Source organism: Cryptomeria japonica, chromosome 5, assembly GCF_030272615.1.
Source record: "Cryptomeria japonica chromosome 5, Sugi_1.0, whole genome shotgun sequence".
NCBI lineage: Eukaryota > Viridiplantae > Streptophyta > Pinopsida > Cupressales > Cupressaceae > Cryptomeria > Cryptomeria japonica.
The window spans coordinates 554,865,604-554,885,053 of record NC_081409.1 but is presented as its reverse complement, the minus strand read 5'-3'; the positions used below and the strand labels follow the sequence as shown (position 1 = coordinate 554,885,053).

At 38.2% G+C, this 19,450-nt stretch overlaps 1 protein-coding gene across 1 annotated transcript in view; it reads right to left on the bottom strand.

Moving 5' to 3' along the window:
- LOC131063570 (NADH dehydrogenase [ubiquinone] iron-sulfur protein 1, mitochondrial) overlaps positions 1-19,450 on the bottom strand; it is a 43,658-nt gene that overhangs the window by 5,500 nt on the left and 18,708 nt on the right. Inside the window, exon 2 of the mRNA XM_057997427.1 lies at positions 17,090-17,336. Coding sequence (XP_057853410.1) covers positions 17,090-17,336 — 247 coding nt within the window. The remainder of the gene's footprint in view (positions 1-17,089; positions 17,337-19,450) is intronic.

Here is a 19,450-nt window from a genome sequence, read left to right as displayed (position 1 = left end):
ATGGGCCCCTCCAAAGGAAGATTGGGTGAAAGTGAACTATGACGAGGCTGCTTGAGGGAACCTGGTCCTTCTAGAGCAGGTTACGTAGTAAGAGATTGGAAAGGAATTATATTGGCAATTGAAACCAAAAAATTAATGTAAGGAACCAATAATGAGGCAGAGTTTCATGCGGCATGGCTCAAACTAAGAATATGTAGAAGGCTGGGCTACAGACAAGTTCATTTAGATGGTGACTCCCAGATTATATTAAATGTGATCAAACGGACATGAACACCCAACTGGAAACTAAATAAGTTCCTAAAGCCTATCTCGCAAATGTTCAAGGAACGTGAAGAATATCACATTTCTCACATATATTGGGAGGGGGATATAGCCGCCAGTTGCTTGGTAAATTAGGCGATTGATAGAACAGAGAAACACAGCAGAGTTGATCTGCATGATGTTTGGTACAAGACTACTAAGTTTTTTAATGAAGAGGGAACGATTTCATTAAGAGCATTTAATGACATTGGTTGATTCGTCAGACAGGCAAGCGAGATGAGAGGAGGCAGTGTCTGAAGCGTGTGAAGTGTTAGAGAGGGTTCTTAATATGCATGTTGAGAGTTCCAGAAAATCACAATGATGGAGGCCACTTTTGGTTAAAGGCATGGGAGAGGCAAATTGCTTTCAGAAGCAAGATTACAGATGGGAGACTTTAGAATGTATTCAAGTGTCACTCTACGATGATGCTACACACCATAAAAATGATACTGGGTAAGGAATATCAGAGTCTGGAGTGCAAATACAAAACTAATTTGGATATCGCCTCAATTTTTTTGGCTTGGCTTCTGGAAGTCAAAGACAAATAAGGGGCCCGACAGATTATAAAGGCCTGTGTGGTCAAAATGGAGGGGAGACATTAAGTAATTCATTGACCTAGAGGAGCAAGGTGGGGGGCTTCAGGTCCCAGGGTGGATGATGGCCAAGGATATACTATCATTTCAACAATGCTCTGCAGCCATTCTTGATTTGGGACACAACAATGAATGAAGATGTCCGAAGGGAGCAGGTAGTGTCAGGTGTTGGGTTCCTCCTAAGCTTTGCTCAATCACCGATTCATACAACAATGCATATGATGAAAGCGAGGTTATAGGAAGTCAAAAGCATCTAATACTACATCAATCACAGCTGTGATCATGAGTCATAATAGCTAGCATTCAACAGCCACAATTGGTGATCATATTTATTCCCCTTCCTTGCTGCATCAGGTGGAAGCAACTGCTATCTTGCTTTTAGATTTGTGAGTCGTATAGATGCTGCTTGTCAAATTTATGTCCCCTATCAAATTTCCAACATAAAAATCCAAAGGTAGGAGCTCTCTCAAATTTTCCACCACTTGACTCTTGACTGCAATCTCCATCTATGATTTATAGCTAGCATTCACTTGCTTGGCAGTTGAGCCATTTAAATCCCAGCATTCACATTTGATCCATGATTCCAAATTTTTACATATAGTTTGGAAGCCCCTTGCCTGTTTCAATTATAGCAGCTTCATTGGAAAATTGGAAATCAATAACCTTGTCCCTATGTTCAATTCTTACCTATTTTGTGGGAGTTTTGCTTTATTCTCATGTTGGGAAAGTAGTGCGAGATCACTTACTCTCTTCAATTTAAATTGAGTTTAAACCTTTATCATTTTCCCACTACCGTTTTTGAATAAAACTCTTATAGCTTCCAACTGCAAATTATGCAGGTGTTTTTATGAAACCAAGGAGGTGTCATCGGATCTCCTGTATTCCATCCAAGGCAATGATTGAATGAAGAACAAGTGCCTTCCTTGCTGAATCAATCTATTTCTTGTGTTTCAAATTTATGAAGGTTGTATTCTACGTATATAATAGCAAGTCCCAGATTCCACCCAATGATAAGGACAGTGTGGGTGTCTTTTGTTTGAATTCCTATGCTCAATGGTTGTGGATTTGATTCCTGTTGTCATACACAGAATGTGAAGTTTCTTTGCATGTCTTAAATGGTTGCCTTGTTGGTAAGCCTTTTTTTCCTTAAAACATTATTCTTGTTGGATAGCATGAAGGAGAGTTTATTAGACAATTGGTACAGATATGGAGTTAAAATCAAATTATATTAGAGGTATATGGTTTGCATATCAATTTCAGTATTCTCTTCATGCAATGGATCTTGTGACCACTCAAGATCGACCAGATAGTGGAGTATTCACAACTTGGTAGTTGGCTTGAGCTTAAGAAGCATGGAAGACTCTAAATTTCCATTTGATTGGAGCGCCCATCTCTAAACAATTCTTTACCTTATTTCTCAATGAAGATTAATGCTTCCTTTAAAGACACTGCATTGCTTTCTTCCTTCTACTTGTCATTTAAAAAAGAAAAGAATGGTGCAGTTGCACCCATGGTAATGTATGGAGCTTGAGCATTAATTGGTAAGTTGGAGTGGGTTTACATCCAGAGGCATGCTTTAGTCAGAACACATCTTAAATTGATATGGAAATTTATGTGCATTGTTTAAAAATAAAGACACTTTCTCAAATATGTTTATATTTAAATTTTTAATGAGTAGCATATGTTATGTTGTCGGGTCAGCAGGAAATGTAACAGCAGTGCACACACACACACACACACATACATACATACATATATATGTTTAAGCTTTTAATGACATGTATACCAATATTGCCGTGCTTGGAACACTTATTAAATATTGAGTTTGATGTTATTATTATGCTAATAAAAGTTTAAATGGATGTTCATTAGCTTTCTTCATCCAATTATGATGATGAATGCGAGTTGTGTTCGCTTGCTAGAGTTATGGACTGGTGTTTCAACTAATACATGAACTAAAGAACTTAACACCAGCAATGAAGCTAGATGGCTCTCACACAATTATTGTTTACAACAACTATAATAATCTATAGTGTTAATTCTTAAAGAACCAGGAACTTCATTAAAACTGATCTAATGCTTGAAGTGTTAATTCGCCAATAGTTACCAGAACATTGCAACTGCTTCACACATATTACAGCCAATTCAGTCATTAACACACACTCAGTAATGAGTTGGTGACAGAAAACCCACTTGTTGATGCTGGCAGTCTGGCTAGCAATTCTTAGACCCCTATAAAGTTGCTATTGCACTTTAGTATTGCAATCACTAAATACTAAGCCTCTGTACAAATCAGTTTGGGTTATTCAAACTGTGTAAACTTGCGTGATTGTAATGTTACATGTCAAAATATTAGTCAGTTTGATTTCACTAGTCAGTATTTAGTCAGATTGTTGGTACTGGATTCTTATTACAAAGGTAAAAAGTCAGCTGCAGAATTAGCAAACTAAAAGAATCAATTTTGAATTTACTGAACTAATCAAGGATGAGGGAGCACGTGCAGAAGGGAAGTAGGTTAGAAGGTAGCAAAATCACAAAGAAAAAGGAAATGCAGCAACAATAGAGCACACAAAACAAGATTAAAAAGGAGTCATGCATATTCGCAGGAGTCAAATGACAACTGCTTTAAAAATTCAGGATAACTGTCGATAACAAGAGGATAAATATTTACAGGGTTTGCAACAGGTAGACAACAGAAGGAGATAAAAATAGTATCACTATCAATATCTCAAATACATCTATTTATTTACTCAGAAGTTATTTTATTTTGATTTAATATCATTCTATTTACTACATATAAGGAAACATAAATCTTATGTTCTGCTTATTTTGGAAATATTATATTTATTATTGAGTACTAATATTTTAACGTGTAAATGGGTGTCAAATTAATGGTAGAAGGTAAGAGTTTTGATTAAGTAAAAACAGGTTTTTGAAAGGAACCCGAACCTTTTACATATCAGAAAGCAAAAGATCTAGAAAGAACCGTGCCTGATCACTTCAAAAACAAAAACTGATCCCATCCGAACAAAAGGGATCTCAACACACATAACATGAAGAACCAGAAAAAGAAAAAGAAAGGAAAGCAAAAAGACAACACAAAGACTGAGACCAAGACCGAGACCGAGACAGCTAGATATTTTTCATGATATCTTCAGCGTGGACCATCATCTGCTTCTTGTTATCCGCATAGGTCTTTAAATCATCGAGCTCACGACCTTTGATGTCGCCCTTATTCTTGGTATTGGCTCTAGTCCTCTTCTCGTGACCTTTTTTGTCTAGCTAATCCTTGTCGCCTTCTTTCTCTTTGATGTTATCAAATCTGTTAATCAAAATGTTCATGTTGTCCACTAAGGCTTTGAGAATCTGGAAGTTATGTTCAGCTATCTTCTTTACAGTGAGTTCCATCCTGTCAATTCTGCTGCCCAGATTGTTCATAGCAATTTCCATCCCTTTCACCTCCTTATTTTCTTCCATCTCCTTAACCTTATTTTCAGTAGCAATAATTTTACTCACCATGCTTTCAATGGCTTCAACATTATTAATTGCCACCGCCAACTCTGACATTTTTAGACAGGGGTTTGTCGCCTATCGTGGCTCTTTTCACAACATTCATATCTTTCTTCAGGCTGCCTATGTCTTTCACCATTGTGCTGACGGTATCACAAAAACGCTTAATACTCTCATTTTCTCCAACACAATCACTAGATTTACCCCTTTTGTCCTCTTGATCCTCTTTCTGCAGACCATGAGTATTCAAATCCTCCTTGTTGCCCACAACCGAAATCTCATCCCCCTCCTTATCCTGCCCATCATCATTTTTATTCTCCTCTGCCTCCTCATCAGAATCAATCAAAATTTGATTAATATCTTTGTTACTGTAGCGTCCTAAAATTGCGACACTTGCAATTTCGACTGCATTTCGGTCTTCACGATGGCAACGCAACACGCAACCTGAATGGAGACCCCGAAACTTGCTCACGACACTGAAAACTGCATTTTTCAAGCACCCTGGCCTGAACCTCCTTGCACCCTGCTGTCCCGGGAGGTGGGACCAGAGCGCCCAGCGCCCTGGTCCCTCAGGACCAGGGCGCCCAGCGCCCTGGCCCCTGGGTCCTATTTTGGGCCCGGTCTCCTAAGGGGCTCGGGTCTTTTTGTTTGCAATTTGGAAATTACATTTCCTGGTCGGCCTAAGGTCGGGAAAATCAGTCTATCAGCCCTAAATGACAAGTATATAAACTACATTTTCCTCTTTCATTCGATATGATGGAAAAGGCGTGGAAACTATACTCAAACATTCAAGCATTCAAGCATTCAAGCAATTGGTCATTTCAAGTCTCCATTCAAGGCTAAGTGTTGCATTCAAGTCAAGGATTCAACCATTGAAGAGGAGATCATATACTACATGCTACAACATACAACATACAACATCTAAACCTTCGCACATAAGGATACCAACATCCTTAGAACAAGGTATTAGTACTTGTTTTACAGTCATTTACATTTACAGCTCTTGCTCATTTCTTGGTTAATTCCAAAACCGGGGTTTGACCTAAAGGCAAACCCCCAATCCCTAACCCCCCAATCGTCTTCGCTTTTCTGTGTGTAGGTTGCAGGTACGCGGCTGAAATTGAAGATCTGGAATCCTTGTGCAGAGACGAACAGATCCCCCTTCGTTTCGCGGATTTTTCGGAGGACCGTGGCGCCGAGCGCCATCGTCCCGACAACTTTTGCTCAAATTTGCAGGACAGCGCCGTATCGACATTTTATTGCTAATTCCAGGTCCGCAGCTTCATCCTATAACCCGAACTCAGTTTATAAGCGAATCTTTATGACTTTCTATGCATGCTTAGCTTAATTTCCTTAACAACATTCTTTACAAAAGAGGGTAGCCTTGCTTTCCTAACCCTTGAAATTCATTTAGCATCCAATCTTGCATTGCGTGGGATTGGATCTTATGAGTTTCAACCCCTCTTTTGAATGTAAAGTCTCTCCCCTAAGTGAAAACCATCGAATCCTAGCGAACCTCCCTTCTCTCTCCTCGGAGTCGGAAGAGGGGAGAGCAACTAGGGTTCGATCGCGATTTTTCCGCTTTACATTTTGGTGAACCCGACGTGAACATCCTTTCTGATTTTTCATGCTTAGATCTGAAAAAAAAAAATTGATTACATTTCCATGTTTGATCTTTTGCAAAATTTTAGAGGTGATTGCATAAAAACCCTAAAATTTCTTTTTAGTAATTAAACTTGTGAAATGCTTAGTTGTTGATGTTTGTTTCAGATCTGCCCTTCTATTACAAATTTTCAATTCATATCTGTGCTTTAATTTTGAAAATTAAGTGGTTAAATGTCAAAACCCTAATTTTTGAAACCCTCTTAATTCAACCTTTGTCCGACAATTTGACCGATCAAAACATCTCCAAATCAGCTATAACTTTGGATTCCGCAATAAAATCACAATATCTTTCATCCCTGAAAATTTGGAAAAAAGTTGCGAGGACCGTGTTGCACTCCGAGCGCCATCGTCCCCGAAATTTTTTCCAAAATTTCGGGAGCGAGATCTTGCTGTATTTTCCTGCTAAAATCCAGAATTTTGGCTGATTTTGTCAATTATAACACTTTCAAAATTACAGTCAAAGTTGGTCTTGCGATTGCTTGGTCTAAGGCTTCTAATCATTCAAAAATCATTGAAATTAAAATTTTGTGTCAAAATTGCGTTTTTATTATCATAAATCTGAAAATTGTGTTTGCATTCATTCGAAATTTCAGTGCTTTATTCAAATTCTTGCATTTTGTGACTTTTGAAATTAAGTGTTTAATTACAACAACTTCGATTTCCGCTTTCAAAATTGAATCTTGCGTGAAATTGAGTCAATTTTCAAATTTCAAAATTTGCATTGCTCTTGACATTCCCTCTAAAATCATAAAATTCAAAATTTCAGTTTCCCTCTCTTTTTCAAAATTCAAAATTTTGCATTTTTTGACAATCTTGATAGGGTTCAATTTTGAGATTGCAACTTTAATTTGGCCTATCTACAGATCGTAAAATCACTCAATTTTTTCAGATTAGCTCTAAAATCATCATACCTTTCATCCCTGCAAATTTCGAAAAAAGTTGCAAAGACCGTGTTGCACTCCGGGCGCCACGGTCCCGGACATTTTTTCCAAAATTTCGGGAGACTGTTGTGATTGCATTTAACAGCTTAAATCCAGAAAATTGGTTGATCTTACTGAAAATTGCTACCTCTAAATTCAAAATTTTCTCTCCTTCTCTAGTGCATGAGTTTTACAACAATAAGCCCTACTTACACTATTCCCGTTAGACGAAGCCGTAGAATTAAGTCTTTCCGAGGTTTAACTACCGAGGAGATGGAACCTAATTTGAATGGCCTTTTTAACGAGGACATGGGTAATTCCTCTAATCCTCCTAATGATGAAGAAGCTCTCCATGAGGTTTCTGTAGAACAACTTTCAAAATTGGATAACCAATTTGACGATTTTCGACAATGGATGTCTCAAGAATACCCTGATAGTCAAGCTCTTCCTTTAATTGAGGGTCTAAAACGTATGCTTCAAAGTGATAAGAATGGAATTGATATTTTGCGTGGTATTACACACATTGTGGATTCAAATGTGATGCCTATGAAGAGTTGTGCCGAAACCTTAGGTTATACACAACCTCCTACACAAGACAATCATTCTATTCCTTTGACGACTTCTATTGCTAGCATACCTACTTTTACATCAAACATAATGGCTACTTCTACACAAGACATTCCTCCTGTGATCACCAGTCATGGGGGCAATCCCTCTTCTTCAATTAACCCTATTCCTTCATTCAATCCGATTTCTTCATTCGTCCCTTCAATGAGTGTGCCTATTATATCATCACAAATGAACATGACGCAAGGGGGCAATTCATTTAATCATTCTATTCCTCCTTGTAGTGTTCCTCCTGTCCAATCATCTCCTATGACTAATTATCATAGGGTCCCACCACCTTACTCTCTACCTTCTTTCAATAACATAACACCTCCATCTCAATCTAACACATCCAATATGAATTCTTCGACTGAAGCGACCATTAACAATCTAGCACAAACTGTCTCTTCTTTACAGCAACAAATTGCCTCTATGAATCAATCTAAGTTTAGTGTGCCCACATTCGATGTTGCGAGCCCACTTTCTCTTGACATTGTCCGAGCTATTCCTCCTAAACATGTTGAAATCCCGCATTTGGAACTTTATAATGGTAAAGGAGATCCTCTAACACATGTTAAGACTTTTCAAACAATTTGTACCGATTTTGCTTATGACCAAAGGTTGCTTGCAAAACTATTTACTAGAACATTAAGAGACAAAGCCCTACAATGGTATTGCTCGTTGCCTTCCTATTCTATTACTTCTTTCGAACAACTTGCAAATGCTTTCATTCAACAATTTCAAAACAATATAAGTCCTAAGGTTACTTTGATTGATTTAATGCATTGTAAACAAGGTGTTAAAGAAAAAGTGACTGATTTCATTGGTAGATATAAGCATTTGTATGCTCAAATTTCTTTTCCAGTGCCTGACAATGACATTCAAAGAATCTTTATTTCTAATTTACAAAAAGATATTCGAGACAAACTTCTGTTTTCTGAGTTTACTTCTTTCCAACAGTTGTGCGCCACTCTTCACAATTATCAACTGACTGTGAGTCAAATGGAACAATCACATCCTATGGCTCCGAGTGATAAGGGTGATAGCAGTCAACAACCATTTGGGAAGTTTAAACCGAACAGAGATTCCATCAAATTCAATGAAAACATCATCAGCAACAATGTGAATGCAACATCAGGTGTGCCTCCTATTTCTAAATTTTTCAAGAAAGAAAGAAAGTATACTCCTTTGAATGAATCATTGCATAGTATTATGAATAAGTTATTGGAACAAAATGTGCTTACTCTTCCTCCTATAAGACAAATTGATCCTGCAAAGATTACTTCACCTTATTTTGATAACAAAGCCTTTTGTCAATTTCATCGTCAGCCTGGTCATGATACTGAAAAATGTTTTTCTTTAAAGGGTAAAATTCAAGATTTGATTGATAATAATACTATCTCTGTTTCTGGAGTGAATGATAAAGGCAACACATCTGTAGCTCCTCCTAACCAAAATCTTCAGATTTTCACTGATCCATTGCCTTCTCATACCTCTAATGCGATTGAGACTAATGATTCCTCTCTCTCATCTGATGGTCTTGTGTCTATGACTCCGAATGTGATTAACTTTGTAGAGCAGCAAGAAATCCCTGAAGAACCTTCCATCACATTTGATTCTAGCGAAACCATTAGGGCACCTGATGGTCCTTTATACATAGTTGCAAAAGTTAAGAATACACCTTGCCGTGGAGTGCTTATTGATCCTTCGTGCATGGTTAATGTTATTACTGAAGAATTTCTTTTTACTTTGCAATTGAATCAAGTGATCTATGACAAAACAGATGTGATTGTGAAATTATTTGATGCATTTTCTTCTCCTGCAATTGGTTCTATTACATTGCCTATTGAGGTCCATAAAAAATCTCTTGATGTGAACTTTGCTATTATTCCATCTTCCGAACAATTTCGTGTGAAGCTTGGCTATCCTTGGCTATCTTCCATGAAAGCTATTGCTTCTCCTATTCATAAGTGTTTGAAATTTCCCCACAATGGTGAAGTTGTTACTGTCAATCATAGTCTCTTTAAACCAGCTGAAAGAACCTCTAGTGTTCCTCTTGATTACTTTTGGCCTAAACAATTCCAATCTCTTCCTCCGCGAAGTGATCATCTTTTCAAATCTTATCAAAAGTGGAAAACAGATATGATCCTATCTCTAAGTGAACCTAGAACACCTAAACTTGACATTCCTATCATTCTTGAGAAGGAAGTTCTTCCTTTGAAAGATAAAACTAATGTCTTTCCTCAAGAAGATTCCCAACCCATCCCTATGGATGTGACTATGTCTATACCTAATAAACTTCCTAAGAGTAGACCTATACCTCCTCGTCATGATGGACTTGGTCTTCTCCCTAAACCAAAAATTCCTCCTTTGTATGGAGCAGTTCCTCCTCCTCCTTTTTATAGAGAGAAGAGACCTTCTTCTTCTCCTATTATCCAGCCTAAGAGACCACAACCTAAACTCCCAAGTGCTAAGGATGAGAACATTCCTCCTCCTCAGTCTTCGCAACTTCCTACTAAGACTAGACGAAATCGTTCTGCACGTGAACGCCAGCGAAAGCGTCGTCTTAGAGCTCAAACTTTGCAATCTCCAAAAACACCTTCAACAAGCATTATTCCATTTTCTCCTCAGCCGGACATTGAGCCTAAATCTCCTAAACATAAGATGCATGATGGTCTTGATCCTGTGCGAGTTAAAGATCCTATTTTTATAAATCTTGATGATGATATAGATGAAAATGTTACTCCTCTTGCTTCTGATAGTGAATATGAACTTGTTGATGTTGATAACCATTTATCTAACGAATTTTCTAAAGCACTTATCCTAGCTCCTAGACAAGAACAATGTGGCTCGGAACATGAACATAGCCCTTGTTTGGATCTTGTGATAGCTCCATCTGCTGTGTTGGATGTTCCTCCTCTAGCGTGTTCCCTGCCTTCCCGAAACATTGATCAGCAAGATCGGGGGGTAGATGACGTGCTAGACTAGTTACATTAGCATAGTAGACTCTCTCCCCCTCTCTTTTGTTACTTCTTCTATATGTTATTCTCATTCTTCTATTTGTTGTCCTTGGTGTTGTCTACTTGAGGACGATGCAAAGCATTGAGATCTCTCGATCTCTCTCATGTTGACTCAAAAGACACATGTGTTCCCTTCTTCTAGGTGACCTTCCTTGATTGGGGAATGAAGAACAATTATGCATACATACATATGATATATATACATGAATTATCATACAGCATACTGACCCCAAGGAAAGCGAAGTCACCTCGTGCTTTGTGTTTTGTGTCTATTATCCTTGGGTTTATCTCACACTTGGGGGCTAAATCCTTGCGATAACGTGCTCCTTTCTCATTTCTTATATGTATCACTACGTTAAAACAATCACCCCCGGTGAGGCATGTGCGATCGCTTTAACGTAGGGGGGCATACATCCCGTTCATATCTTTTCAAGATACTTGAAAATTTCTTGGTAAATTTAACCTTGCCTTGAAAATTTTTGATATCTTTCTTGCATGACTCATAGTGAGGGAACCTTACTACTGACAGTCATGGTTCTTCCTCGTGATCTTCCCTTTTACTTTGTCAATCGAAGTCGTAAGATCCTTAGTCCACTGGGGGCTCGGTGTACTTGCCTCCTTGACGTGGTGAAAGTCTTTCAATGTTGTTTCCTTGTACTTTACCGGAAGCATGAGCATACATACTCCCGCTAAAGTGGGGGCTAAATGTAGCGTCCTAAAATTGCGACACTTGCAATTTCGACTGCATTTCGGTCTTCACGATGGCGACGCAACACGCAACCTGAATGGAGACCCCAAAACTTGCTCACGACACTGAAAACTGCATTTTTCAAGCACCCTGGCCTGAACCTCCTTGCACCCTGCTGTCCCGGGAGGTGGGACCAGAGCGCCCAGCGCCCTGGTCCCTGGGTCCTATTTTGGGCCCGGTCTCCTAAGGGGCTCGGGTCTTTTTGTTTGCAATTTGGAAATTACATTTCCTGGTCGGCCTAAGGTCGGGAAAATCAGTCTATCAGCCCTAAATGACAAGTATATAAACTACATTTTCCTCTTTCATTCGATATGATGGAAAAGGCGTGGAAACTATACTCAAACATTCAAGCATTCAAGCATTCAAGCAATTGGTCATTTCAAGTCTCCATTCAAGGCTAAGTGTTGCATTCAAATCAAGGATTCAACCATTGAAGAGGAGATCATATACTACATGCTACAACATACAACATACAACATCTAAACCTTCGCACATAAGGATACCAACATCCTTAGAACAAGGTATTAGTACTTGTTTTACAGTCATTTACATTTACAGCTCTTGCTCATTTCTTGATTAATTCCAAAACCGGGGTTTGACCTAAAGGCAAACCCCCAATCCCTAACCCCCCAATCGTCTTCGCTTTTCTGTGTGTAGGTTGCAGGTACGCGGCTGAAATTGAAGATCTGGAATCCTTGTGCAGAGACGAACAGATCCCCCTTCGTTTCGCGGATTTTTCGGAGGACCGTGGCGCCGGGCGCCATCGTCCCGACAACTTTTGCTCAAATTTGCAGGACAGCGCCGTATCGACATTTTATTGCTAATTCCAGGTCCGCAGCTTCATCCTATAACCCGAACTCAGTTTATAAGCGAATCTTTATGACTTTCTATGCATGCTTAGCTTAATTTCCTTAACAACATTCTTTACAAAAGAGGGTAGCCTTGTTTTCCTAACCCTTGAAATTCATTTAGCATCCAATCTTGCATTGCGTGGGATTGGATCTTATGAGTTTCAACCCCTCTTTTGAATGTAAAGTCTCTCCCCTAAGTGAAAACCATCGAATCCTAGCGAACCTCCCTTCTCTCTCCTCGGAGTCGGAAGAGGGGAGAGCAACTAGGGTTCGATCGCGATTTTCCGCTTTACAGTTACCTCGCTTGCTAATGTTCTTCTTCCTCTGGGTTTGCTTTTCGGTGCCTTTCCCTTTCTTATTTTTGATGGATTTACCTTCGAAGGACTCGGCCTCAGACTCCGAAATATCTGAATCCACCACTATCCTTTTCCTCTTAGCCTTGTTCCTCCCCTTTTTACTTGGCTCCTCCGAGTCCCCTTCAGTCTCTGAGTCGAAGTTAAAACCACTAACCTCACTCTTCGTGTCCTCATCTCTTGCATTTTTACCTTTAATAGGTTTTTCAATGCATTTCCCTTTTAGCACTTTATATACAAGAGCCATAAGACCCTAGTGAAGAGCACGGTCGCCCTTGGGATCTTTCTGTATCTCTTTGATAGTGTGGTCCATGGAACATGCAAGATAATATGGCAAGCTCACCTTTTCCCCATGGCGAAAATGGTTGAGCAAAACAAAGTGGTGTCCGTAAGCTCTCGTAAACCTGCCATCCAAAGTTATATAGGTAATTGTAGCAAATAAAACAAACCTCCATGGCCTACATATACGTTATGGGGAGCGGTAGGAGTTGTCGGCCTTCACCATTTTCTTCTTCTCACCTTCCGTGACAGGAAATTTGTCCGCTGCCTTATCAGAGATGCTACGATCTCTATAAAATTTCATACCCTTTGTCATCATCCCCGTGGCTTCAACAATAATCTCCTCATCCACAGTCATCATCTAGGTCCCCACCAAAATTTTGCCATTCTTCCAATTATTGATAAAGTGTTTAGTGACCGTAGGATCTTTCCCACTAAGCCTCTCCATAAACACACTCAGACCCCCTCCTGAAGAATTTTCCAAACTTCCCTGTTCTTCCTCCATTCCGAGCAAGAGGTAGGTTCGAACCTTTTTCTATTCCCTCCCATTTTTCCTTCGCAATCCCTGAATCTCCTTCTCTCGGCTCTGATTCTTCTTCTCTGGTTTCTGTAGTTGCCCTGAATCCGTGACAAGCAATTATGAAAAGACACTTAAATAAATGCACATCACCTCCGTTGTAAACTTGCTTCGAAATAAGTGGAAGAGGCATTTAGAAATTATGGTTGATGGTGCCACGTTGCCTCATCTGGATACGGTCCAGATCGAGCAAGGATTTCGCTTCACAGGCTAGTTCGCTCTCACCATTAATAGTAATGATTTCCTCCGTTTGACAGGCCAGGTTGGCGGCCCAGTCAGCACACGAATTTGCTTCCCTGTACACGTGTGTGAAAACACACATTTCAAATGTCTCACTTATTTTCTTTGCTGCTTTAATAGCATTGTTTATTGACCAAGATGGCGGGAACTTCTTGTTCAAACAGTTGATCATATTCAATGAGTCTCCTTCACACCAGACTCTGGTGCAGTTGGCTTCCTTTGCTAGGACCATCCCGTGACAAGCTGCCATGGCCTCAGCAACATGATTTGTCTGATTTCCTATAGGTATGCTTTTAATAATTTTGCATTTTCCCCGTTCGTCCCTCAGGACCACACCACATCCCACAATACCAGGATTACCCTTTAAAGCTCCATCAAAGTTGATTTTCATCCAACCATTGGGAGGACATTCCCATATCACACCCTCTCTAGGATTGGTCTGAAAGTAATCACGACCTTTAATCTCCACTTCTTGAAGATTATTTGATCATCCTTGTCTTGAGGATTAGCAATACCACCTATGATATTCATATTTTCCAATATATTTCTTTTTATTTTCTCAAACACAAATTGAGCCTTAGACACCTTCTCTCTGAATACTCTTTCGTTTCTCTCTTTCCATATAACCCAACACATATGGGGTAAAGCCAATTTCCACAACAAAATAGTGGATTTATTCCTTGATGGGTGCTGCCAAGAATTAAAAACCTCTTGAACTGATTCCGGGAAACTCCAACTGATATTGAAGTGATCCAGACATCTTCCCCAGACAGCAGCAGAGAAGGGACAATGAAAGAGCAGGTGGTTAATGGTCTCCTCGTTCTGCATACAAAGAAAACAAACACCAGGCATACACATACCTCTTTTTCTGAGGTTATCAATAGTGAGAATTTTATCTTGAAGGGTTGTCCAGAAGAAAATATTAATTTTAGGGGTTAGGCCTTTCACCCAAGCCTTAGCCCAACAAGGACTCTCCATTTTAGAAAACTGCTGATAATAAAGAGAGGCCACAGTGAATTTACCATTTGCTATGAGTTTCCAGATTAATTGATCTTCATCTTCCACCACCACCATGGAATTCATTATTTTGTTCAGACTTCCCAAGGAAGGATCAACTTGAGATAAATCCTTCCACTGTCCATCTTGCCAGTAGTCACCCACCATAGATCCATATTTTTCCTTGCACTGGTTCTGATACTCCACTCAGGACTTTCACTCAAAGGGGACTCGAGCAACCAGGAATCTTCCCAGAATTTGATAAGGTTCCCTTTCCCCATCTTCCATTTCACACCTTTGGCAATTAGATCTCTTGTTCTAGACACATTTTTCCAGATATTGGATCCAATTGGGATATCTTCCGCATTGAGGAAGCTTAGAAGTGTAGGATATTGCCTTATATGCTTGTTGTCCCATATCAGTTTCCATTCTCCCTGGTTATTATACCCTCTCCAAATCTGCTTGGCCATAAGGAATTCATTCATGTCTCTTATTCTTCTTAGACCCAGACCTCCCTTTCTTATTGGCTTATAAACCTTGTCCCACGCAATCAGATTTATTCTCTTCTTCTCCTCAACCCCTGTCCACAAAAAAGTTCTTTGGATCTTTTCAATAGCCACCGCATACTTGGCAGGAATTCTGAAAAGGCTGATGGCATAAAGAGGAATACTTTGAAGAGTTGATTTCAACAGCTGAACCTTACCAGCTCGGCTAAGAAGAGATCCCTTCCAACCAGCTAACTTCTTGTGGAATTTGTCCACCAAAGCCCCCCAAAAAGTATCAGAAGGATCTTGGCATAAGGGGAGCCCCAAATAGGAAGCAGGAAGACTCCCCAATTGACACCCCAAAATATTGCTTATTTTTGTCTTTCTTCTCTCCAGAGTATTGATGAAATAAACTAAACTTTTAGACCAATTAATAAGTTGCCCAGTAGCCGATCCATAACTGTTCAATGTTTTCTTTAAACTCCTAGAATCCTGCACTGAAGCCTTCCCCATAATTATAGAATCATCCACGAACTGCTGATGGGAGCAAACTTGATCCACTAAAGATGGAATAGAAGGTAAGAGTTATTGTTGACAAACTCATGTCATTACACTCCACCCCTTGCTGCCATTGTAGAACACCTCTCAGTATTATAAAATAAAAAAAAGAAAAATAAAAGCAAATTTTATAGATGAAAAGATGTGGGAGAGTAACAGACACACTCAAAGAGTGGCAAACAAATCCAAAAAAATCATGAACATTGACACAAAATACAAGAAAAATGCTGGATGGCAAAGGGCACTCATTTTAACTCAAGAAATATATATGAACTTGGATGTGAAAGTCTTGTCCTGAAACCAAAGGAAAATAATTTTCTAGGGAAAATGTCTAAAATGTTCTTCACTATGACAGGAATATTGCCACTCACATAGAGAGGTGCATATTTTCAAGACAAGAAATTATATAGTAAAAAACTCAAAATGTATAAATGTTTCGTACATAGATTGAAAATTATATGCCTTACATGTTACAAAAAGGGTTTTGAATTATTTCTGTCCCTTGCACCTCAACTGTGCACCTTTATGCCAAATCATAAACACCTTTCTGATTATGCATAACTACTAATTTCATATAATTACTCTGTTTACCATGGAAGCAATAATCTGGAAAAAATTGTGACTGATCGCGATTAATCGGGAATCGTTGTTGGCTCCGATTTTTCCCCAAAAAATCAATAAAAATCAGTCAAAGTTTTTCAATGATTTTTATGGCATTTAAATCAGTAATTGTTAAACAGAAATTTAACAAAAATATTTTTTGCAATATTTGTAATTGTTAAACAAAAATTTGTAAATGGCCATGATCCTAATTCAGTCCACCAAATATTTGACATATAGGACTTAGTAATCTTTATAAATGTCAAACACAGTAATTGGAGCTGAGACAGAGGAAAACTCTTCAGCAAGAGACTTGGAACACATGAAACATTAGATTAAAATAACTATCCATTAAGCTGTGCTACATGAACATCTATGGTGAGTTTCATTCCTAGAAGTACAGAGATAATCTGCCCTATTGAAGCAGTGAAGTTAGATAGAGAATTATCATAATCAGATTTAACCAAAAAAAAACTCCAAATTATGTGGGAACGAAAACTTTTGGAACAGATTATTTTTCAAAGGGTATTTCTAGTCACTTATCAATTTTAAAAAATTGGCCAAATTTACAATTATCAATGTTCATTTTTACATTTTGCCTAATCTATAATACACATTTTTATTATTTTCTACATAACAATTAGCTAGGCATTCTATATTTCTTTGAAAAACATTTTTTCCCCTCAAATTTTTTCAAAATATAGTGTGAGCCCGAGAATTAATCTGAGAAGTGGATAAGCAAAATTCAGAGAGATTTGCCCAAAAGTGGAGAAAAATAGAGAGCTAACCTTGTACACTGGATACACCGGGTCATGACAGTTTTAACAAGAGGACCAAGGTTCTTATCCACAACAGACCTCTTGGTCTCCGTGAAACGCCCACGGTCTGACCCAAATGCCATTGACTGATCTTGGAGATCACACTCCCCTCCTTGATCACAAATTGGGCAATCAAGGGGATGATTTATCAGCAAGAACTCCATCACTCCTTCCCTCGCCTTCTTTGCCAATGGAGTATTTGTCTTTATCTTCATACCTAAAACAATTCACAAATAAACCCAACCTGATTCAGACAATCGTAAAGCATCAAAATTCCTTTAGAAAAAAATAATTAATTGACAATTAAATCCAACCCCAACATAATTCAGGCAATTGCATTGGTCAAAACCCCATAAGGGTTTTCAAAATTTGAAAAAAATGACTGAACAATAAATTAATAATTATGCTACACCCTTTTCAGATAAATATGACTTAATTCTGATCCTCTGAGAACTTTGAAAAATCTGGGAACAAATTTTAACAAATAAAAAGTAAAACTAACAAAAAAACCCAGCCAGGTACACATGATTTTAGCACCATTCAAATCATGTTTACTTTCAAAATTTGAGACCAAAAAATAACTAAGCATTAATTAAGCCTAATTCAATACACACAATTATTACACATTCAAAGTTTAAAACTCTGAGACTTATAGAAATTTTGGAAGAAGAAAAAGGCACCAATAATTGACACCAAACTCAAAGCAGATGCAGCATCTAAATCCCCCTAAAGTCTTTTTTGAAAATTAAATCAGAAATCTGAAAAAAAAAATGCCCATTTGATGCCAACCCAATTCAGACAATCATAACATCATTCAAACCACACTATATGGCTGGCCAATTCAATTGCATCATTCAAACCCCTACACAGAGTATAAAAATTTGGAAAACATAACTGAGAAATAATTAAGCTCAACCCTTATTAAAGAAATATAACATTGTTTAAATTCTTCCATGAAAAAGCTGAGAACAAATTATTAAAAAAGAACTAACCAACAACCCCACCAGCAAGGTACAGTTTATTCTAGCTGCATTCAGATCATGTTTATAGCTTCCAAAATTTGAGACAAAGATTGTGTTCAGAAAAAAGCAAGAAAAAAGCGCCATATCTAAAACAATCAATAGTGAAACAGATCTCAATTCAGACAATTTTAACAGCACTCAAAACTATACAAAAGAAAAGAACATCGATGACAACCCCTATAAGAGCTTTGGTAAAGGTAAAAGGAAAGAGAATGGCTAAGCAATAATTAATCCCAACCCAGTTCAGACAATTATAACATCGTGCATGACCCCTATAGCAGTTTTGGTAAAGGTAGAAGGAAAGAGAATGGCTAAGCAATAATTTAATCCCAACCCAATTCAGACAATTATAACATCATGCATACCTCGAGGATTTTGAATTTGAAGGCAAATAATGAACAGGCCTAAAATGAACAAGTAATCAAACCCAGCCCAACTCACAATTATAACAATAACATAAAAAAAAATTGAGAGGTGACAAAATTTCTCAAACCTAGAATAATCAAATAATTAACCCCAAGCAGCAGCAAACTAATCCCACAATCATAACAGCATTTGTTCACCACCACAAATGTTGGAAATTTTTAGCAATAAAACTAACAGTTTTTTAACAACAACCCGATTCAAACAGCTCTAACATCATTGAAAACTCTCCAAGTGTTTTGGAAGGTTTGGGCAATAACTCCATATCTAAAATAACAAAAAAGTTAATATAAGTTGGAGGAGACATTTGATCAAAATGAATTCCAAAGTGACTAATAAACCTGTACAATCATGAACAAATCAGAGAAATTTGAACAGAAAAGTGAATTTAGATACAAGGATAGTTGCAGAATAAACATATGAAGAAACGCAGCAGGAAAGGTACATTTGACTTTACACAGGTGTGCAACCATCTTGGACTTCCAAGTGAATGCATAAGTGTCCTAAACTCCTACGTGGGTGCAGTAGTGCCCATGACAAGTACACGGCTTGAAATTTGAAATATGAAATAAATAGATGCCATTTCAGCTTCCTGTGACTATATAACTTCCTTTCTGGTTCCAAAAGACACTTGTACATCAGTTTCAATATGTATTTGTATTGGAGGAGTTTTGGAAGGGGTAGAGGAAAGGAGAATCATGTGTTCTACCATTCTTCTCCATTATTAGAGACGAATTTATGTTGTCCCAACCGTTCCAGATTGAGGGAAGAAGGAACAATTTTGCATTGTATATTCTTCTTCTGCAGCAAGAACAATTGTGTATTGTATCAACCATTTTATGAGTAAAATTCTCAGGTAGAAGAGAAGTTGCCTCTAACAACTGGG